A 23,840-nucleotide genomic window follows, 5' to 3' on the forward strand; every position below is an offset into this window, starting at 1 on the left:
GAGTAATGCAGCAAACTGAACACGCATGTGAACGGCATCACTATCACGGGAACAGGAAAACATCTGTATCATACAACAAGAAGCAGCACTGCAGAAGCTCAGGGAGAGGCAGCTGGGAGGCTGTAACGGTGTTAGAATACGCTCACATTAGCCTGCCTTTAATGCAAAGAATACTTTACTAAGACTTTATATTTCCTCTAAATTACACTGTGTACTCTAAAACATGTTTTTAAGACAGATGTGCAAAAATAATAAAAATCAGCTAAAACATGAGAGCACTGAACAGCAGAAGCTCTCTGAGCTTCTGCACAATATTATTCTCTCTTCTTCATCACTTTAAACCAGGAAGACTGCTTACTGTACATTCAATACATTACTGTACATTACATTATTTCAACATCCTCCACCGTCTCTAATAAACACACACTTTCTTCTTCTGTGGTACCTCAGATGCATTTGACAGGGTTTTTAACAAAAACGATTTAAGGCACTGTGAACATTTTTATGCACAGATATGAACAGCCCGCTGATGATGTAGTGCTTTTCATGCATTATTGCTCAGTAATGAATAACTGCATGTTTATGCTGGTTTTCCTGCTTGTGGTGCTCTTAACAGCAACATCTAATGTTTCCACCAGCTCTGCACTGGTCACATGTTCATATTCTTTATGATTTATAACAGCTGTGTTTAAAAAATAAAGGTAAAAGCTGTGGTTTGGTTTCAGAAGTGGCACATGCCCTTCCAGCACTGATGTCTCCTTCCAGGATACTTTTAATGAGGTGAAAGGAGGTGATATGATGAGGGTGGAGGGCTCTGGATAAGAAAGGGTCCTACATGTAAATCATGACTTGCTCAGGCTGGCAGCAATGATCTGAACTATTTTAAAAGGATACAGCTTTTACTGGAGTCCTCGAACGATTTGCAGGACATGTTTGGAGCTGATTTGACAAAACGATTGTTGGGAAGAGTGAAGAAGGTGATAAGATTTCTTAACTCAAAGCAAAGTTTTGCCTTAATTATTTTTAAAGATTAAACTGAATGCAGTATAACCGTGCAGCTGGATCGGAGGAAGCTGTTTATGTTGAGTGAATAAAGAATGGGTTGAACCAGCCAGCCGGGGTGGATGTTAGGGGTAAGAAGTGCACTCTCACTCTAAAGACCAACTTCAATCTGCTGAATTTCCCATTTATGTGACTGTTATGTGACAGAGGCGTAACTCTGCAGCTCTGACCTCTGCTGTGGAGACAGCAGGAAGTGTGAGATACCCAGCAAGCGTCATGTTCCGGGGTGAGACTGGACAGAGTGGGACACCAAAAACTGAACCACAGACAGACGAGATGATGCAGGTTCAGACAAATCAACAAATATGGATCAGATTATTGCAATCAAATAAAAACAAACAAACATGTAAGTCTTCTTTAATCCAAAATTAAGTAATTTGGTTAAATGGTTCTGGTTACTCCATATATCTAACCCATGCATGTCTTTGGAGGAACCAGAGAGTTCTCCACACAGCCAGTGGGTCTGAACGCTGGACTTTGTCGCTGAATTAACCACAACACTGCCGTGCCAGCTGTTCTTGATACTTTCAATTTGCTCTTATCAGTAAAACAAAACACAGAATTTCTCTTACTAAGATGTCTAACTGGAAGTCCAGGAAAAACGTGCGCCTCCAGCAACAGCGCAACTTTCAATTTGACTCGACATCAATGAAAAAGGTCCAGCGGATCATTATTTAATGATAGTTTTTGCTGTGGACCTGCAACCTTCAGCAGAACAGATCTGAACATGAGTTATTTTACTTGACACAAAGCTGGAGGAGGCATCTTTACTGGGGCTATAGTGCTGCATATGTATGAGCAAATACCCACGTCTACCTTATATGTCTATGCTACGTTAACAGAAATACTGCAGGTTGGATGAAACTTAAATCAACTTTAATCTTTTTAACTGACTGAAAGACAATTCAACAAATCCGACGTTTGCTAAAATATTTAAATTAGCGCTTGTTTTAATGCATTTGGTGTTGCAGGTTCATGTGAAGGAGATGGTGCGTTTAATTAAAAATAAAGTCCATAAAATGATCTTAAGATTTTAGTTATCATGCTTTACAACAGGAACACTGAGTGGCATTTCTCTGAACTTCTGTAGGAGATAAGAACAAGAAAAGACTCTATCAGGTTTTCAGTTTTTACAAATCAGTTTCCTTCTAGAATTTTTATTTCCTTTCACTAATGCTTTCATCATCAGCTGCTTCAGGAGACCATGAGGAGCCACAGCATGAGGAAGGTAAATCAAACAATGACCTGAACAAACCTTAAATCCAACCCCAGCACCTCTGCTGATGTTGATGGCACACAAACACACTCACACTCAACAGAAAGTGACACATCTGCATGTGCATTCATGGGAAACACATGGAGATCGATCAGAATTAAAGATTTATTTTATCAAAAATAGATCACAATTAAAGTTTGTCAAAAAAAGAAATGGCATCGATACGTGGAAAGAAACAAAAGCAGAGAAACAGAAATCAGAACACTTCCACGCTGAAGTTCCGAGAACAGAGAAATCACTATTGCTTTTTTTTCTTGTTGCATGACAAAAGCTTCGGTGACGAGCCTGAACTGAAACCTGAAGATGAAGTATGAACACAACGGACGATGTGGTGAATCTCAATGATGGTTAAACATGTGGCGCTTGGACCAGACTGACTTCTCTTCAGTCGGGGCTGCATTCACTCTGTTATTATTGCACGCAGAGTATGCAGAACACATTAATCATCATAACTAATGCCCAGTCCCTGCTCATCAGTGCCTCCGTCACACACAAACCTCCCTCGGCTGTTTTTATGTTAAGCAAAGCAGAATTACAACGAGACAAAACTGCAGAGTGGACGCAGCTGCATGACCAGCAAAAGTCCAATATGTCAGAAAACATTATGACCTCACATCTTCCGCAGAGCCAGAAAACAGAGAGAAATGAGCCAAAGTCAAAAAGCTGAGTTGTAAATGATCAGCTGTGACACACCTGTGGAGTCAGAACTTGTACCTGACAAGCCCACAGAGTAGACACACCCTTCAAAAACTTCAGCCTTTGCAGCTGCTCCTTCTCCAGCGATGAGCACTGGGTGGAGGATTTTTGCTTCACATGAAGCAGCTGTAAGACCAGAAAGTGACGGCGGTGCAAACCATCCAAACAGAATGATTTAAAGAGAACCTAGTCACAGACACAAGACAGAACATGGACATCTGGACCACCATAAACATGAATAAATTTAATGATTTGGGCAAAAAAAAAAAAAAAAAACTTTAAAGAGCACACGTGCTGCCCCTCAGTTTGGCCAATCAGAAGTGAACAATTAGGGAGGAAGTCTAATAGAGACAGGGGCTAAATCAGCTTGTTCCAGACAGGATGAACTGTGGGGCCCAGTGTGAGACACAGAAGGATTATTCTGAACTGTGGATCATGCAAAGCTGCTGCAGGGGAGTCATATGATAAAAAACAAAGACCTGGAAATGAGCAGAATAAATCATCGTCATGCAACAATACGCAGAAATTCGCATATAGGCAGTTAAGAAAGTCACAGTTTAGCTCACTCAGTGACATCTGAACATGGCCCATTCCTTCAGCTGAGCAGCTTCTTTGGAATTCTTTTGATTAAGCAAAGAAGACATCAGCACCCTGAAGCAAATGAGCTCAACAGCCACTAAAAACAGCTTCAGATGGAAACTGAGATTCATTTCTCTGCTGTTTTTACCCAAAACTGAGACGCTGATGTTCGCATCTGATTCTGAGGAAAACTAGAGTCCAGTTTAAACCCTGCAGCCTCAGGTCTGTACCCATAAAACCTGCTGGACTGGACTCCTTTCTGGTTCCAGACTGGTTCCACCCTGCAGTTCATTTATTGCCCTTTAAATACATCCAGAAGCAGTCACATACGCTCACGAGCACATCCAACTTCACAAATAAATTAACAAAATGTGCAAAAACAAGGCTCTAAGCTGTTTTACGCAGACTGCATAATTCTGATATTTAAATCCAAGGTCAGGATCGGCTTCATACAGATATTCCATATTTCACACTATTTAATGTGTTGCTTTTTTCCCTCCAAGATTTTAAATGGCAGTTTGGAGAGCGTTTGGGTTTAGTTGCACCAAGTAATTAGATGCCTAATGAGAGCTGATGCAGGGACACGGGTGTTAAAGCTTCTGTTGGTAATGAGCAGACACTGAGGTAGATGTTCTCGGCATAACAGATATACAGCATTCTGATCAGGAACCCACACACAGAAACATTCAGTGATAAATGCATTAAGCTGTCTCTTTTTGGAACCCTCGTTTCCTGCACAAACATTCCTCTCAAAGGGAGCAGACGTCTTCACCGGAGCTGCCCCCTGGAGCTAGAGCTGCTTTGTTTGTACCAAGGCAAAAAAAACGAACTAAAGAAAATCCAAACACATTAGCAAAAATGTTAAAAATCTACAAAATAATTCACCAAGTGAACCAAATCCTCTCCATATAAAACATATACAGTATGATACTTTAAAAAATAGAGATTTAGCAACTAAGTTCATCATTAGAACAGAATCATTTCAGAATATCAATGAGCGGCTGATGTTGTTGTTCCCGTTTGTCAGAGTGCTGGGTTCAGTCGGACGCGTTCTCTTCTCTTCACATGCTCTACTTTCCAAGCATGCAATAATATGTTTTGGTTTGAATATGATATGCAACGCACAGAAAGGACGTAAATGGTCTTTTTCTCTACAGCAGGAGGAGCATCTCCCCACAGAGCATCTACTCGTGATTATATGGAGGCCTCCATCAGCCAGAGGACAAGAAGCAAATATATGAAGCAGGATTCAAGTAACATTTGCCTCATACCTCAGAGTCTTTAGCTTTGCTCTTTGAAAAAAAAAAATCAGGTCGTCCTCCTGTGATGGGAGGGCGTCTCATCCACAATTTGTTTTATTTCACTTTCATCAGAGGATGGAGAAGAGCGGTGATGGCAGCAGTTGTCGGACTCTGTCAGCTGGACGAGGCTCATCGTTCTTCCCCTGAAAACAGAGAAAAACACTGAAGGTAAATCCAGCAGGATTAGATTATCTCTCCAGCGACGTTCACATAACACAGTTTTATTTAAAATGGTTTTCCACCAAGAAATGTAAGTCCAAAGAAACATTTAAGATCCAAAAACACTTCATCACACCCACAGGTGAAGTGCTGCCCTCTGGTGGTGAGAGTTTTTGTCTGCATGAGGGCAACTACAGCAAGTACCTTTAAAGAAGGCGTTTGATATGAATACATTATCACCTTATTACAGCAGAACACAGAAACATGAGGTCAAAATTAAGATTGTATGGAAATAGATTTTTAGACGTGACAACTGACCACAAATATGTTTTCCCAGCAAATATTAAAACAGTCTCTTTGTTTGTTTTTGCATTGCCTGAATTTGTTAATTTCATTGATTTCCACCTGAAGCTGACAGATTTAAGGCTCAGAGCTGAAGTGTGATCAGACTCATGTTCTCACTCCAGATCTGCCTCCATCACCACAAACAGTCACATGCTGAGGCAGCCAAGGACAGGACAGAAAGCAGCTATCACTTCGTGTTTATTCTTTGGTGACTCCAACCACTGAGTTACACTTACACCAAAACCTGACTGACAGAAGTCTTCCACTGGCCTGGTCATTATAGGATGATTATGGCACAAGAAGAAAAAAACACTTTGTCCTGAACTTGCCCTTCTTTGAGTTAAAGGAGCTCACGTTCAGCCCCGCTCTGTCAGATGTGGTCTTACAGATATCACACACATTTAAAAGATTCTGATGAGTTGGTGGTGGGAGCTTTTGAGAAATTTACCCTTTAAATGAATAGTTCCTCCTCCGTCCTCTCAGTCTGGTCATTTGTACCCTCGAATTACTCAAACATCCACTTAAATTAAACATTCATGCCCCTGAAATGACTCACTTGTCTGAAACAGCTAAATTAAATTCACAAAAATAACATATATGAACATATGTTCTTAGAAAGACTCCAACAATGAAACTGCAGGATTCACAGTAGCATGAAAGACAAGGTGAAGTTAGTGAATAAATGTTTCTTAATTGGATAAGATTCTTTATTGTGAGGAGAGAAATTACAAATCTGACACCGTGTATTTTGCTTGACATTTACTGCACGCTGCTGGAAATATTTTGAAGGGTAAAATCACATCGATAAAGCCGTGCAAAATTGACCTTCATACTATGAATGCTTTCAGCATTTCAGGCCATGAATACCTCCAGATTTAGCTCTGTTTAAGTCACCTTTGTTTGTCCAGCTTTTTTTCACTTTTAGCAGATGGTACTAGTCTCTAAATGTAAGAGAAATATAGATCTGTGATCAAGGTCAAGTTTATTTATATAGCACATTTCCAAAAAGTCAATGCTGCACAAAGTAGTTAACAATGTAAAAATGCCACTAAAATAAATCAAATGCAAAACCAAACACCTTACATGATCACTTAAGTGATCAGTCACTTATCCCACATACTGATATGAGTCTTCAAAGTTAACCCAGAATACACTTTTTGAAGAAAACACATCCAGGGTACCAACGCTGGTTTCTGCTGCTCTCCGTCACAGACGTTAAAATGCTGCAGTGATAGATCCACCACACTCAGGGTCACAGAACAAAGCACAGATTGGAGTGGGCATAAAATTGATTTGGTTGCACTTTTGAACTGCCCTTAACAACAAGTGACCCTAATTCAGAGTCTTTTCATCATACTTATCCTCACCAAGCATGTGGCATCCCACAGGGTTCAATCCTGGATCCCTTAGTTTTCTTCGTCAGTTATTCTAACCAGTGTTGGTCAAGTTACTTGAAAAAAGTAATCAGTAACTAATTACTGATTACTTCCCCAAAAAAGTAATCCCGTTACTTTACTGATTGTTATTTTCAAAAGTAGTTAATTACTTAGTTACTTAGTTACTTCTTAAAAACACAATTTACAACCTGAATAGGTGATAAAGCGATAGAGCTTTCAGCCCAATTCTACTTTTTCTACATAATACATTATACAAAATGTAATCAAATGGAAAAGTCCCTTTTTAAAACTTGTTTTATTAGTTTTAATCTTTTAACTTTATGCATCAAGCAAAAATTTAATTATATGCAACATTCTCTGACTGGAAGAAATTTGTTTAATATTTAAACCTATTTTCTGCACATTCCAGCACATAATTTTTTTTTTGTGTGTGTGTGTGTTTACACTCACTCTTTCAAATAGATGCAAGTAAAACACAGCAGAAAATAAATAAAGTCAAAGACTCAGCGGTCCTTTTGCTCTATTTTCACCTGTAAAGCAGGAGTAGGGTAGGCGGATGTTTACTCTGGTGCAGGTGTGCCGCGGCGGTCAGTGGAAGAATCTGCGAGTTTCTCTGTGAATTTCCCATTATGTCGTAGTGCACTCGGTGTTTGGTTGGAAGTTTAGGGGGTTTTTTTCGCTGTAAAAAGAAGTTTTCTTCCCACGCACAGCGGACACTAATGTATTTGTCACTTTTTATGGAATCAAACTCAAAGTAAGGTCAGTACTTTCACGCTTTAAACGCTGCACGCTCATACTCTCTCCCGCACTCAATATATTATCCATTGTTGATCTGCACACAGCTGTTGTCACTAACGTCGCACTTGCTTACGTTACTGTCATGAGACATTCTCACAAAAAATCACAGTTTTAGTAACGCAGTAACGCAGCGTTCCTACGGGAAAGTAACGGTAATCTAATTACCATTTTTGCAATAGTAATCCCTTACTTTACTCGTTACTTGAAAAAAGTAATCGGACAGACAAAAGCCGCACTTATTAAATGTTTATATAAAATCATCTAAAATGCCAGTTTTTTACACCATTGAAGGGTTTGATTTACAAAGCTGATGTGAGTAGAAAGCTCTGCAGGTCATCAGCTGACAATGCACGTTTTTACAAACTACAACACAGAAAATTCATGTGAGTGATTGCCAACACAAAGAGCAGCACAGGTTATTGGGATAACACAGTGTAATGCAGGTGTTTGTGTTTGCTGCTGAAGGAGGACAATAGATCTTTGATCTGAAGGTGAACTTGTCTGTTAGACACTGATGCTGTAGGTTGTGACTTCTTCTCTGGATAAAACTCAAAGGACAGGAGACAAGATTCACCCAGAGATAACGAGAGCTAACAGAGGACACCGCTGTGTATGTCACCATTTCACAGTTCATGACAAAACTTTGCTTTATCTGTTTATCAGTCTGATTTGAACTGAATATTGGATCTAGTTATCTTTTTTTGTAAGTTCAGTTTTGTAAGTTCATTAAGTTTAGTTCAGTTTTACTGAGGGCTAAAAGCATGAGAGGTTAGTTTTAGATCTGATGCTTTTTGCAGTACATTATGTGTGTATGACTGATTTATTTGTTCCACCCCAGGATATGATATCATTATGATTATGAAAAACTTTAAATAACCAAATAAAAATAAAAAACCTGCAACACGCTGCATTGTGATAGGCTGTGGCCCACTGAGATTTTACACCCAGGGGGCCCAGGACATTACAAAGACCTGCAGCCTGGGCCACACTGATCCCGGGACACTGGTGAGAAATTTTAAAAAAAGAAAAAGCTTGTCCAGACAGGAAGTGATGAGTGGAACCAGGACAAGCGAGCAGCCTGTGAGCTGGAGCATGAAGAGCAGTGGCTGAACCAGCTGTGGATTGCATGGAATTCATAAATGAATCCACTGAAACTGCTCCCTGTGTTTTGTTGAGCTTCACTTCACCCCAGCAGATTCTGCAAGGTATTATCAGCTGGCATCTTTAAGCATGGCTGCACATTTTCCACAAAGCCATCACTAAAAATAGGTTGTTATCCAGGAAGAGGAAGTGGTGAGGAATCAAATCGTAATCAATATCACAGAAAGAAAACTAGCAAGATTTCAAAGGCATCAGCCTTCAAATCAGATAATTAGGGGTGACCCTGATGTCTCATCACTGCATGTGATGTGTTATCGTGTAAAACGCTGCCTTCTCTCTTGCGCTGCATAGGCAGAGTTATCCAGACAGTGAATGATTTGATTTGAAGTTGGTGTGCAGTATGGTAATGCACAGCCTCTAAAAGCTCTGTTTTTCTAGGTATCCTTGAATGTAGCATTGCAGTGCTAAGCAGTCAGCTGATTGGCACACCTGGTCTGGAGAGGCAGATTAAAGCCACTCGGCCTGTTAGCTCCCTCGCTCTCTGTCTGACTTCCTGTTGGTGTCAACTCTTTGATTTTTAGTTAGTTTTCATAAAGTTCACAAACTCACATCATCTCCATCACTGACGAGCACCCACCATATTTACAACAACTTTATCTTCATAATGGTGAGAATAATTATGCATGGCTGCATCCATGAGAAAGAGGGGCCTGTCTGCCCTCATTCACAACTGTATGGTTATTTCGGAGCAGCTGGCTGCATGAAGCAGGGTTTGAGTTTGTAAAGGGTTTGAAATAAGTCTCATTTGATATCTGCACCATGAGAGCTCTGCTACGAGTTCAGTCTGATCAGAAAGCTTTATTTTCATTCCTGCAGCTGAGGAGTTTGTAACAGGTCTGAGTCTGAACTCACTGCAGTCCTGTCCCAACTCTGACCTGACTCTGACCCATTTCTCAGTGAAATCTAACTCAGACTTCACCCAGCATTAACTCTGAACCTTTCTAATGCAACATATGTGGCACTAATATAATCCTAACCTGTCCTAGATGACACACGCACGCACACAGAGCCCAATCTCCTGCTCATATTAAAGTTTATAGTGTGAGGAAAGCATACAGTGAAGCACAACTGATTAAAAATGCCCAAACAAAACCTGAGCCTTTTTATTACTTAGCATGTACTAGCATGTCTGTTCACAACAGTTAGGATGATCATATGTGTCTTATATATTCTCATCAGCCTTTAAATAGTACGTTATCCAACCAGAAGGGGTGATGTACCCTTTTTAAAGCTGTCCCACCCCTGTCTGAAGACCTGTGGCACATGTTCTCTGTCTGAATTCCAGCTCACTTCACTTTTTACTGCTCAGTACTTCCCCTGGTAGACATCACAGAACCACATGGATGACAGATTTCAACTAAAAGTAGAAACAAATTACACAAGATCAATTTTCATTAATCGTCATCAAGCCTGTGTTCTCGTGGTACTTCAGGTTATATGTTTACTATATCAAAAGGTCAGCTGGTGCTTTTAGCAGAGCTGAAAGTGAGTTTGAGGCCCTTTTGAGGGAGGTTCCTTAAAGTGTTTCATGCTCAAAGTATCACAAACAAACTCTGAGGAAATATCAGAAAAATCAAAGACATCAGAGTCTCAGGAGCTTCAGAGATCCCCAGGTCTCACGACTGCAGCAATCTAGGCTGAAGCCAGCGGGCAGTTATTTATGCATTTTGCTACGGCCCTAGCAGGGCCTCCTCCTGAAGGTGCCTGTGTGGGCATGTCCCACTACCTCTTCTGCCTGAGGTGCCACCTTTCCCTTTTGTGCAGCTGACTCTCGTCAGTAATTAAAGACATTTAAGCCCAGGGAAAGGTGAGCTCTGGGCCAGAGTGCCATGCGAGTGGTTACAGCTCGCATTACGACCGAACTCACTCACTCACTCACTCACTCACTCACTCACTCACTCACTCACTCACTCACTGACTCACTGACTCACTGACTGTCTGTCTGTCTGTCTGTCTGTGTGTAGTTAGTGAGCTGTGTGTCTGGGACTTATATCTAGTGAGCTGCTCTCTTTTTGACTTATTTTGTACTTTATTGACCAGCACTTGAGTTTTGTTTGTTCCTTTAAATGGTGATAGCGGCTTGTCCGTCTCTTTTAGTTAGTTTTAATAGAAACTTTAACCATTTTGCCTCTGTCTCCTTTTCCTGACCCGGACACTTTTTGTTACTCCCCCCCCCCCCCCCCCCCTCATCGCCTGGACCCTTTTAGGGTAATGTAACAATTTTGAAGCCACTGTGCAAATGAACAACTGAGTGTAGTGATCACTGGGCTATAGAACTTGAATAGACAGATCAATAAGATAAAAAGCAACCTGCTACACTTGTACTGAGCGGAATATGGTGGACATTAGCAGAACAGAGTGAGTGAGTTTGTGTCGTCTTTATTTGGTGGGTGAAGTTTTCAGGAGCCTCTTGTGTCAAATGTAAACGGACTACAGGGGGCGCTGCAGGCAGCTGAGGTTGATGTCTGAATGACAGCAGGAATACAAACAGCGTTGAATCCGATCGGTGTGGGGTTATGTGGATGTTGTGTTGTGGCACCCAGAGCTCAGCAGCTGCCGAGCTCTGGATAGTTTAAGGCCTCGTGTCGGTAATCCATCAAGCGTGCGTGACGTAAGGCCTTTAAATAACACCGACCTTCCACCTGAATGAACGTGTCAAATATCACTGGGCGACAGACACCTTTTTGTAAACAGTCTCCGGAGATCGAGGACTCTTTACTGCTTCTATTTTTTTCTGTTTCACCGATTTGATTGATTTACAGCTGTTGCGTAAAACAGCATCAATCACTCTACTCTTTTATCAGCCAAACAAGCTCTTTCACATGTTTTTTTTTATTTAACTATTTCTTGGTGGAAAAATACATGTTCAAGCCTTCCGGTCATTCACATTTTTCAGGCAGCAGCCCTCAGGTTATTCTGAACGCAGCATTCATGCCCAAAAAGCAGTTTAGACCACAACATGGTATATTATTTCTTTTTTTCCAGCAGCAGGAGTCATAGTTTTTCAGCAGATTCAGTTCTGTGTTTTTTAACCAAAGCAGTGGTAAAGCTACAGCTTTACTATTATTATTATTGTTGCTGTTGTTGCTTTTTTTCCTTACATGGTTGCGGACGGCTGTGCTCTGTGTGCTGTGATTTCATTAGTTACACTTTTAACTCATCATGTTCACACTGACTTAGGTCTCAAATAATAAATTCGATAATCGTGAAAAATATCTTAGTTCATGTTCACTGTATTTTTACCTGACAGTGAGCTTGATGCAAACTGACATATTTCAATAGGAATACATTTATATTGTAAGCTAAAAAGCCAACAACATTACAGAGAAACAAGCAGATGATCTCCTATGAACAAGCTTGGTGACAGTGGGAAGGAAAAACTCCCTTTAACAAGAAGAAACTTCTAGCAGAACCAGGCTCACGGAGGGGTGGCCATCTTTATTGTAGGTGCTACCTTACAATACAATATAACTGTTGTTGTTGTTGTTGTTATGATTTGGTGTTGGATAAATAAAACTGAATTGAATTGAAATAGAAATCTGCCGAAACTGTCTGGGGTGAGGGGAAGCAGACAGGACAACATGAACACTTCATCTAAATCTAACCTTTGATGATAGAAACAATGTTTTTAAAATCAATGATAAAAAAAACTATAACAAGTGACTTTAATTTGAATTCTTTTGGCTTTTTTTTTTTTGCTCTTTTTCTGAGAAAACGTCTTTAGCAGTGCTCTGTACATGAACTGGATTCAAGGCCCGAAACATCTGCTGTATACCTCTTCCAATCATGCTAATCTCCGTTACTGGGTTTTTTTGTTTTTCTGGTTTGGCTGTCAGCACGAATCTCCTCTGTCTCGTCCTCTCACTCCTGCTGTCCTCCCTCCATCTTTACCTCAGTGTTGCTGCTTTTGCCTGTTTGTCTGTCGTGAAGTGGAAAAAGGAGTGGGCTGGGTGGTGGTGGTGGTGTTGTAGCTCGCTGTAGGCCACTCGAGGCTTCGGGACAGATTCCCTCAGCGCTGACAAAGACGCTAACAATAGCTGTCAGAGTGTAACTCTGCCCCGTCCGTGTCATCCAAGGGGAAACCTGTTTACCTCCGCCTGCACCGGCTGCATGCATATGTTCAGAGAGGACATGTAGAGGGAGGAGGAGGAGGAAGGGGTGAGGTCACAAGAAGGGAATCTAACCAAAAACGCTCCCCAGGGAGAAGCAGTTAGTTAGCGCGATGCTTGTTATAGCTGTCATTTCTCCGGCTCTCCGTGTGACACGCTGCGTTACGTAACAGTGAACCGGTCACACAACACGCTGCAAACAGGTCGGCTTTAAATAAGAAAGGCCTGTTGTGAGCTGCTTTTATTTACAGGACACATCCCTGAATCACAGCATCCCCGTACTCTGTCTGTGAGCTCGTTAGGTCTTAGAAACTGTAGGCAGCGCTCGAGTATGTCCAGTCTGCAAATAAAACTGAGAAAACATTTCATAAGGACTCAGTCGACTTATAGGTTCTGAAAACAACTGATCGGACCAGCTGTTTGTCTCTGTGAGACTACATTTCAGCATCCTGACTTACATGGAAATGATCTGAACAGCCATGGAAAAAAGTCCAGGACTGATGATCCAGAGGGCAGCTAATAAAACTAACCTCTCATCAGTAATCTGAGAGGACACTGGCAAGTTACAATGATGAAATACAAGGAAAATCTGCATTAAGCAGGACCTCCTTAAATGTAATAAAGTGCTGATATAAACTGGTTTTAATGTTTCCTGCCGTCACAGGTCTCTCATCGATGCCTTTGTGTATATTAAATTACAGATTTATTAAATGTGAATGAGGTCTGATTAAAGTGAGTCTGTTTTGGATGCACTGAAGGTCCAGCGGTGTCCAAACAACTGCAGGGAGCAGCAGTTGCTGCCACCTGCAGACCGACAGAGGTGCTGCGTGATGTTGGCTTTGCAGCCTGTTTATGACCTCAAACCATGAAGTGAAGTCCAGGATTGATCAAAACAGACACAGATGGACAGCAGCAGGATAAATTGCATCTCTCCTCATTTTGTAGTTTGAAACTTTTCTGCTGTAAAAACGTTGGCATTCTTATTTTCTCCTGGATATTTGGGATTAGTTGGATCTGACGAGTATGAAAACTCATCTTTATCCTTAAACAGGAAGTTGTTACATACTTTCTTTTTTAATTATGTTCTCATATGAAGATGTAAAACACACAGCTGAGCTGAATGAAGGTGCAGGAAAGCCTCAATGTGAAGCTCCAGAGTCTCAGGAGGTTTAGATAAGAGTGGCCTGATGATTTAGGACTTTATATAGAAAAACTCAGTGATGGATTTAACAGGGAGCCAATGAAGAGAAGCCAGTATAGGAGAAATATGCTCTCTCTTTCCTGTTAAAATCTGTTTGGGAGTTGCAAAAAGGCAGAAGAGTCTATGAAGTGTTAGTTAGTAATAAAGAGTTGGACATGAACTGAATCTAAACACCAACCTTGATGGTTCACGCATCCCCTGTTTGAAGTTCAAAGGTTAAAGCAAACTGAACTTAAGATCAGCCTCTTCATGGGTGTAGTGCATTTTCTGGTTGCTGTCATAAAGTCTCTAAAAAGACCTTAAAACATCTTTTATTCCAAGCAAAACATCAGGACCAAGGAGCTCATTGGGCTCAAGATCCATCACAGGTTTCTGTGAAGCACATTTTCATTTAAGGTTTTCTTGTCATTGATTGGTTGTTTTGCACAAACAAACGAGAATTAAAATAAATAGTAAGACTGATTTGACCTTGACATTGACCTTGATTATAGTTTAGCCGATCCTCGTGTGTATGTTTGATTAAATTCTGACCAGAGGAGTGATCCCTGGGAGCCCATCACTCCTTCAACTGGACGAGCTAAAAATCTGCTGACTTGGAATACACTGGAGTTTGTTTTTACACTACATGCTCTGCTCAGATATCTGTGACATTCATTACATCATCACCCAACAAAACGCCCATTCTGTGCATTTCATCCACCATAACTAACTAATTATGACAAAACCATCAGCCCATGTCACTGTAAAACATGATAAGCTGGCTCTACTTGAATTTGAATTATGCTAATTATTTTCCTAAAAATAGTAATGTTAACTTGATGGTGAGTAACACCAGCTTTACAGTGTACAGCTCCGAAGAACGATGAACCTAAGACTAGATCAGTGTTGAAAAAGGTCAAATTTTAAGTTAAAAGCACTTCATAAAACCTAAACCTAACCTAAATTGTAGATTCTTCTCAGAAATTAAACTCAACATTTACATTATGCATTTAACTGCAGAGATGCAACTGTTTGTGCCCCATTACTCACACTGTCCCAGGAACCCTGCTGTTATCCAGTTGGAACAACAGCCAGACTTTGACCGCTTCGCCTTGGGCATTTTTAATCTGTAGCTCTGCTCTAAAAGAACGTACGTACCTGGCCCCGCCTACTATCCTCGGAAACGTAAAATTATTGGCTAGAATCTAAAGTGTATCACAGCTCAGGAAAAAAAAAAGCACCGAAATAAAGCACCGAAATGTGCGCTGCTTTTCGGTCTGGTTACTACCGTTTATGTCAGAACCGGTGCCATCATGGCACCAGACACCGGTACCCATCCCTAGTCTCAGTCATGGTGGCCTGGTAACTACTGAGACAGCACATGCATGCACACACACATACACAGCAATCAAGATCCAAACACAGAATAACTGAAATAAGGATGACAACATTGAACACTTAAAGAAAAACTCTTTTTTGTAAAACTAAGCTTACCTGTACTGCCTGTATTTACATGATGTACACATTAAATAATTCTCAGTGTATTTAGGGATAATGGTGGTGCTGTTTGTCACCTATCTGTGATGCAGTGTTCTGTTTTAACACACAAAAATAAGTAAACTAAAATCTTCTTTGTTTTTGTGGTGATTCTACATGTGTTTTTTTTTTTTTTTTACTTATTCTGAGCAGGTTTTAAGTATCGTATGATTGTTTTGTAGTTTTTTCCCTTGGTCCTCAGTTTTTACCTTACATCTCCTTGAAATCATTTTGTGTTTCTTTGTCATCAAACTCGAGTCATTTCTTTATCTCCTTGCGGCTGTTGTTGTCACTCTGGAGTTTTTTGTGTGTCTTTATTGGTGTTTTGCATTTTCATGCTCGTTTTGTCTCTGACTGCAGTCATTTTGAAGTCAGATTAAATGATTTTCTGGCTGTTTGGAATCTGTTTGTCATGATTTTTAAATCAAAGATCAGTTTCCTTCTTGAGCTCTGACTCAAAGCCACGAGGAGGTAACAAGACTGCAGGCAGTCAGTGTAATGTGTAAACTGAACCTAAAGAGCAGCCTGACCAACATCCGAAGCACACTGTGTTTTATCTCTGTATACTTCACGGTGCCGTTGCCTGTGAATGATAGTTTTTCTTTACTTCAGACTTTTTGCAGTCTTTGTGCAGATTTCCTTCTGTTTGTCTTTACAGAATAATTGCTGGGAAAACTGTATTAATTATGAGTAGCTGGCATCTCTCCCTGTTTTAGCAGCAAATTTTACTTGCAGTGTCAGTTCTGCTTAAAGAAATAAACCCATACAGAGTCATCATCACCTCTGCAGCTCCGAGGAGATTCTGTGGCCTTATAAAGCAGCAAACACAAGACCCAGTCAGGGAGGAGCAGCTGCACAGGGAGCATTTACAGCCACATATGGTGGTTCTGTTTGGTTTGCTCTCCTGCCACTGGGTGGCCAAAATAAGACAATGCACCCTGTTTCTGATTCCAAGGAATACCTCAAAGCAGCCTAGCCAATACCAGACAGGTGTGTGTGTGTGTGTGTGTGTGTGTGTGTGTGTGTGTGTGTGTGTGTGTGTGTGTGTGTGTGTGTGTGTGTGTGTGTGTGAGAGAGAGAGAGAGAACTTCTTCTTACCTTTGTTTGGAATCTGATCGTCCATCCGTCCATGAATCCATCCTTCACTCAGATAATAATCCATTAGACATTCACAGTGAAAACATCTCCTGGGATATTTTTTTTTCTTTTCTGTTTTATTCCATCAGGTCATTTAAAAACTCCTTTTTTTGTTTCCAGGTCCATTTTATGGTCCATCCTGGAGTCCAGGTGAGTACAGGTGAGCTGTTTTTACATCCAGAGAGTCCTTGATCTCCGACTGGGACCCCACAGGCTCCAACACGGACTTTAATAATTACCTGTGACACATGTCTGCTCAGTAAGCATATTGGCTATCAGCCTAATACCGTTATCACAGGGTATGGAAGAAAAAAGGTGCCAAAATAATTTAAATTGCATATGTGAAGCTGGCGTTACAATCTTGCTGCATCTAAATACTTTATTTTGAAAAGCTTCTCAGTGTATGTGGTTTAAATTCCCCTTTAATTTTAGTTTCCTTACTGGAAACACAAGTTTTGATAATTTTTTAATAAATTTTAAGAAATAGCCATGAAATTGTGACTCTTTGTGCTTCAGTTTTTTCTGGGGTCACATTATTTCCATTAAAGTGCTAAAATGTAATAAAAATGTATTAATCGCTGTTTTACATTCATGCAAGTTAATTTTTTGTTTTCATTTGGCTTTAATTTTATGTGTTGAAATTAAGCAACTTAATATATATGTTAATATATATTAAGTTGCTTATGTTTATATATATGTATGTATATGTTTTTTAATCAACAAGTCTTCGATATTAATTTGAAAGTGCTTAAAAATTTTTCCTTTTGAAAATATTTTTTAATTTATATTTAGAGTGGGGAACAGAAATCACATAAAATCAGAGAGTTTGCCAGATATTTCAACCTTATCATCTGAACAATGAGTTGTGATGTGAAATTTGACATTAATTTTGTCCTTTTCGCGCTGCCATATGCAGCCAATATGTAATAACAGTTGATCAAGTGACAAAAGTGAGTAAAACTTCAACTCGAATATTTGACTTTTAAATTTTTGTTTGTTTTCTGACTTTGAGTTTTATATTTATGAGAATTTCACTCGATTAAATTTTAGTTTTCTTTCTGTGTGGATTTCATTTGTCATGTTTTAAAATAATTCTGATGGTTTCACAGTTTAAGCTTTTTATGTTACAAGCAACTTATGAAAAACTGAAATGTAAAATTAGATTTGAAACTAAAAGAATTTTGGCCGCACGGTGCTTCCACACAATAATCGCACTCTGTATTTTCATGTTTGCTTCAAATGTAAAGTGTTTTTTCTTCTGCTGTCCAAAGCACAAAAATATTGTTAGCAGATATACTGTCACTGTTTCTTAAATAGTTTTATGTATATTATATATATTTATCAGTATTGGTTGAGCTCTAAAACATCAAAAATATTGCTAATATTATTCTAATAAGCTGCTAAAGGCGAGGATTTGAGGCTCTTCTCAGATTCTTAGATTTTTTTTTAAACTAAAATACAGAGTTTAACGTCTTCATGTGAAGCTGGGGGAGTTTGTGAGCATTTTAAAGCCTAAAATAACGTGTGTGTGTGTGTGTTGATGGCAGGTGAACCATGACTTTGTGTGGGGTGCAGGTAATATTCAGCGGTGGATTCAGACAACATGGAGGCTTTTCCACAACATGGTGGTTTTGTGGCCTATGCGGTCTCAGCCCGCGTGTTTTCATTCCTGTGGCAGACAATACAGAAAAGTCTGGAAGGTTGCTATAGAAACTGCATCCACAGAGAGACACGCAGGGCCTCGGCTCGTCCACACAGCGGTGCTGTTGGATTGGAGAAACTGAGGTTGATTTCATAACGCTCACACAGTCTGCGTGGCAATAACAAGGAGCACGTGCTCGGAGTTTTCCCCACAGAAGCCTGATTGTTTGTTTCTGTTTGTTGTTGTTTGTTTGTTTTAGTAATAACGAACATTCTGATCAAACATGGTGTCAGGGACGGACTTTAAATTCAGATTAACGGCTTTTTCCAACAAGCATCATCTGATCCACCCCGAGCTTTAACAGGTGTGTGTGTGTGTGTGTGTGTGTGTGTGTGTGTGTGTGTGTGTGTGTGTGTGTGTGTGTGTGTGTGTCACCAGCTCCACTACATAAACGTTAATAATCAAATGTCTGGATAAAGTGCTGCCGCTGGCTCTTTCATCACTTCTAAGCTTATGTTTGTCCGCTCGTGGCGCGCGTGATGGAAGACGGTTTCGGGGGTAAACGTGGGTCCTCTCCGTGAGTCTTGGATGGCAGAAAAAAGGAGCTCTCCGGTGTGCAGTCACAGCAGAGCGCGTGATGCTGCGGCTCAGACGTCGGTGAGTTTGCCGCTGTGGGCTTTGTGCGGGCTGCAGTTGGTGTATTTAATGGAGTCCGCGTCCTCGCTGCCCAGAAACTCGGACTTGGACAGGCTCGACCTGCTGTCGCTCTTCCTGAATTCTCCGAAAGCCGGCTGTTGCTGTCCGCAGGTCACGTGCGTGTACTGGAACTGCTCCTCATGCTCCGTCTCCCGGTGGTAGAAGTAGTTGAAGTTGGACACGATGACGGGGACCGGCAGCGCGATGGTCAGCACGCCGGCGATAGCGCACAAAGAGCCCACGATCTTCCCCCCAATGGTGACCGGGCACATGTCCCCGTAGCCCACTGTCGTCATGGAGACCACAGCCCACCAGAACGCGTCCGGGATGCTGCTGAAGCCCGAGTGCGGGTCGTCGGTCTCCGCGAAGTACACAGCGCTGGAGAAGAGGATGACTCCGATGAAGAGGAAGAAGATAAGCAGTCCGAGCTCGCGCATGCTGGCCTGCAGCGTCTTCCCGAGAATCTGCAGTCCTTTGGAGTGTCTGGACAGTTTGAAGATGCGGAAAACCCGTACCAGGCGGATGACCCTGAGGATGGCCAGAGACATGGCCTGCTGGCCGTTCCCTTGGTGCTCCGCGAGCTCCAGTCCCAGCGTGATGAAGTAGGGCATGATGGCCACGATGTCGATGGTGTTCATGATGTTCTTGAAGAAGGCGGCCTTGCTGGGGCACGCGAGGAATCTAACCAGCAGCTCAAATGAAAACCAGATGATGCAAAGCGTCTCTACGATGAAGAACGGGTCCGTGAAAGGGTTCGGTTTCTTTGCGCGCACTGTTCCGTTCGCTGCCAGGTGCTCGTCAAACGTCCTGGCCTCCTCGCGGAACTCCGGTAACGTCTCCATGCAGAAGATCACGATGGAGATGAGAATGACCAGGACCGAGACGATGGCGATGCCCCTGGCGGGTCCGGAGCTCTCTGGGTACTCGAACAGGAGCCAGACCTGCCGCTGAAACTCGTTCTCGGGCAGCGGGCGCTCCTCCTCCTTAATGAAGCCCTCGTCATCCTTAAAATTCTCGATCACCTCCTCTCCAAGCTCGTAGAACTTGATCTCCTCCATGAAGATGTCCACCGGCACGTTGACGGGTCTCCGGAGCCGGCCCCCGGACTGGTAGTAGTAGAGGATGGCGTCGAAGCTGGGCCGGTTCCGGTCGAAGAAGTACTCGTTCCTCAGCGGGTCGAAGAAGCGCATCCTCTTCCGCGGGTCTCCCAGCAGCGTGGCGGGAAACTGCGCGAGCGTCTTCAGCTGCGTCTCGAAGCGCAGCCCGGAGATGTTGATGACCACGCGTTCGCAGCAGTCCTGGCTGTCCGCGCGCTCCGGCTCGCACGCGTCCTGTGCCGACAGCGCGGCCAGCGCTACGGTCTCGTCCAGGTTCTCCGCGGGCACCACCGTCATGATCCCCGCGCGCTCCTCGGGGCTCTCTGATCCTCCGCCGAGCCTCCGCGTGTCCTTCTGCGCCCCCCGCGCTCACCTGTCCGTCCGCGCGGCGCTGTGCTCTGGATTCAGCCGTCACACTCGCAGCATTTTAAGCAGACTTTGCCCTCCCCGAGCTGACGTGTGTGTGTGCACGCTCCGTCACGGAGGGGGAAACAAACACGCGCACATGCTGAACGCGAGAGGGGCACAGAGCTCCGGGAACACCGCAGAGATGCGGGATTCTGAGAGAGTTTGCGTGCGTAACGAACCTGTTGTGTCCTGCGCGGGCTCAAGGTTATCACAGGGGCTGCCGTGTATTCCTTGACGTGATGTCACGTTTGAAACAGCACGCATGCAGTCACAGCGAAGACGTGTGGAGACAAAGAGCGCGAGACTTTTCATGCAAAACGCTCAAATTTCAGGCAAAAAATCCGCTTTTTCATTCAGAATTTGAAGTCGAACGAATACCTGTGGATCCGTGATGCGTCCTCCTCCCGCCCTCTCACTCCTGTCAGGTGGCGTGAACGGGCAGACACAGACAGGCTCTGCAATGTCACGCTGCAGCCGCTCCACACAAACCCGCGCTGACGTTTCCACAGCAGCTCCCCCATCCACAAGTTGTGCACGACCTGCGAGTCTGTGCTGTGTGTGCATGAAACAACAATAAACAGGAAACAATAACAACAACAACAACAACAATAATTATTATTATAATGAGAGAGCAGTGACAGCATGGAAGGTAAACACTGCGTGTGCAACAAGTCCAGAGGAGGGGTGCATGTTTGTGTGTGTGTGGGGGGGGGATCAGGGAGAGTTTCTGGGCTGCAGCTCAAAGCAGTGACGTGTTTTCCTAAAATAGTTGGATTTCTCCCAGGGCCTCAGGAAAAGTTTCTTTTCCCATGGAATAGCCTGAGGGAGCTGCAGGGGAACATGAAAAAAGAGCTGACATGAAAAGGAAAGAGCAGATTTGCAGCAGAGATGAAGACACAGCACGTGAGTCCTTCAGAAATACAAACAGCAGCTGGGATGAAACCTGGACTAATTCTGACAGCAGGAGAAACACTACATGTCCCCTCACCCAGAAGTCTGCTCCCTTTTCTTATGCTGCCAAAATGTGAAAACTGTTTTTCCAAAGTGAAGTCACATGTAAAGGGTCAGGCTCATGCAGAGAGGAAACACTCAGAACCCCCCCCCCCCCCCCCCCCCCCCCAATAGGAAAAAATACTCCTGATTACATTTTCTTTGAGGACATTTCCTAAAGTGCTAAACATGTTCATACCGAGAATGATGTAGAGATGAAATTCAGATCCAGCTGCTTGGGGTTAATGAAGGAAAACTGTGCTTCCAGGGAATCTTGAAACTGACAATTTGACGTCATGTGATAAAGTATAAATAGCCCGGCCCTTCAGGCTCACTTATGTGATATCAACACATTTTATGCTTTTCTTGTTTAATTTTAATTGTTAAACTGTGAAAAGGTCACAGTGTGGAGCATCCTCTTGGGCATTAAATAGCCCACGAGCAGGAAAACAATCGCTACTGACCAAAAGGACTAAATGCCTCTGACGCCCGGCTCAGGTCAGCTCAGACTTGTTTAATGGGTTTAAAAATGCTCGTTTGCTAATAGTAAAATTCTTTATTTTTCCAAAATTGACAAAAAACAGTCTTTTAAACTCACATTCTCTAATGTGGGGGACTTCTCTGGTTATAAAGAAGATTATATTGAGGTTTTTAAGTTAATGAGCCTCCTGCTTACATCATTTCTGCCTAGTTCTGTGGAGAAAGAGTGACGACCACCTGCTGAAGTTCAAACTGAGCACAAGAACGATGAAGAGAGGTGATTTAAGTGACTTGGTTTCAGAAATTGCTGATCTGCTGGGATTTTCCCAGGCCAATAAGGCCACCAGCAGAAGATCACACCAGTGAGTAAGAACAGGAAACTGAGGCTATAATTCTCACAGACTAACAAAAAGCGACACTGTAAGATGGCAAAATGCTTACTGCTCTGACAAGTCTCGATGGTCGAGTCAGAGTTTGGTGTGAACAGCACGAATGCATGGATCCGATCCTTAGAGCATCACTGGTGCATGGTGGAATGGGAGGTTTTCATCGTTGCTATGTAGCTGACAAGTCTGGATCAACTGTACGATGGTATCATGTTAACATGGACCAAAGTCTCTGAGGAATATTTGCAGCACCCTGATGAATCTGAGCCATGAAGCATTAAAGCAGCTCTGAAGCAAAAAGGAGAACACTGTAATAGCAAGTACAGTGTTGGAGCAGGTAAACCAACATAAATATTTACACTAACTGCTTTATTAGCATTTTAGTAGTGCATTATTAGCGATTTATTAGAGGCTAGTGTAAATATTTCTGTTTGGTTTCTCACCCTGTGGAAGCTGCACAAGGATCCTCTGCATTACAAAGTGCAGCTGGCTGGACTCACAAGGCCTTTTTGTTTTATGAAGCAGTGTTTCCAACATTAAATTCTTCTCCGTGCTTCCCCACATGCTCACCTCATTATTCAGGCCCTGATATTCTGACTCATACTGAAGTCCCGACTTCAGCTGCCTGCAGACGACCTCTTCAGTCTGACACTACCTCATTTCCTGTATCCTGTGAGCTCATTGGTGTGATACACTCACACACGCTCATACGCATAAGTCCTGGATTTCTTCTCTCCACATGTTACTGTGAGGATGTTTTAAACTCACTGTGCTTCTCCGCTGGATTCTCTGGCAGCTCATCAGGTTACTGCAGAACATCTGTCAGGCCACCAGCTCCAAAACACTCCAAAACACTCCTGAATGTCTGTGATGAGGTCATCCCACACAGTCACATGTCACGGTTACAGTCATGACATAATATCACATTAATTTGACAAATTTCCAACCCTTAGAGTTCAACTCAGGTGGTCAAGTTGTCCTGAGGAGCTTCAGATCAAGACAATCTCATCTTCTGCAAAGTTTTATTTATATTCTGGATGAAGAAAATGTTTTGGGATATAAAATAACTAAAAATCACGATAGTTCTGTTTAGCGCCCCCTGGTGTCTGGATGCTCTTAAACTATACGCTCCAAATATGCCATTTAGTCATTAATCTTATCCAAGAAACATTTTATTTGACTTTTATTTTAATGACTTGTGGAGAGGAAGTGTGAGAACTGAACAGTGTCAGAGATTCATTGTCCTCTTACTATTAACCCACATAGAGAAATTAGTTAAATTTTTGTCAACCTAATCATAAAAGTTAATTAATAATTCTTACGTAATTTTTGTCATTTTGTGAAGTCATTGAAGTTAAAGGGAATCATATCGGCTCAAACAACTGACATCAAAACTCTACTTTTC

At 42.2% G+C, this 23,840-nt stretch overlaps 1 protein-coding gene across 1 annotated transcript; it reads right to left on the reverse strand.

Moving 5' to 3' along the window:
* Positions 1-3,479: 3,479 nt before the first annotated feature.
* LOC113008821 (shaker-related potassium channel tsha2) lies at positions 3,480-21,248 on the reverse strand. The gene is made up of 2 exons (XM_026146636.1): positions 16,698-21,248; positions 3,480-5,057 (listed from the first exon to the last, which is right to left on the reverse strand). Exon 1 carries the CDS (start codon positions 20,466-20,468, stop codon positions 19,026-19,028), a length of 1,443 nt encoding a protein of 480 aa, XP_026002421.1. The 5' UTR covers positions 20,469-21,248; the 3' UTR covers positions 3,480-5,057; positions 16,698-19,025.
* Between the last annotated feature and the right edge of the window lie 2,592 nt (positions 21,249-23,840).

This window comes from Astatotilapia calliptera, chromosome 17 (genome assembly GCF_900246225.1).
Source record: "Astatotilapia calliptera chromosome 17, fAstCal1.2, whole genome shotgun sequence".
Classification (NCBI taxonomy): Eukaryota; Metazoa; Chordata; class Actinopteri; order Cichliformes; family Cichlidae; genus Astatotilapia; species Astatotilapia calliptera.

Coding starts and splice junctions, on each gene's coding strand:
- LOC113008821 (XM_026146636.1), bottom strand. CDS start 20,468: ATGACGGTGGTGCCCGCGGAGAACCTGGACGAGACCGTAGCGCTGGCC.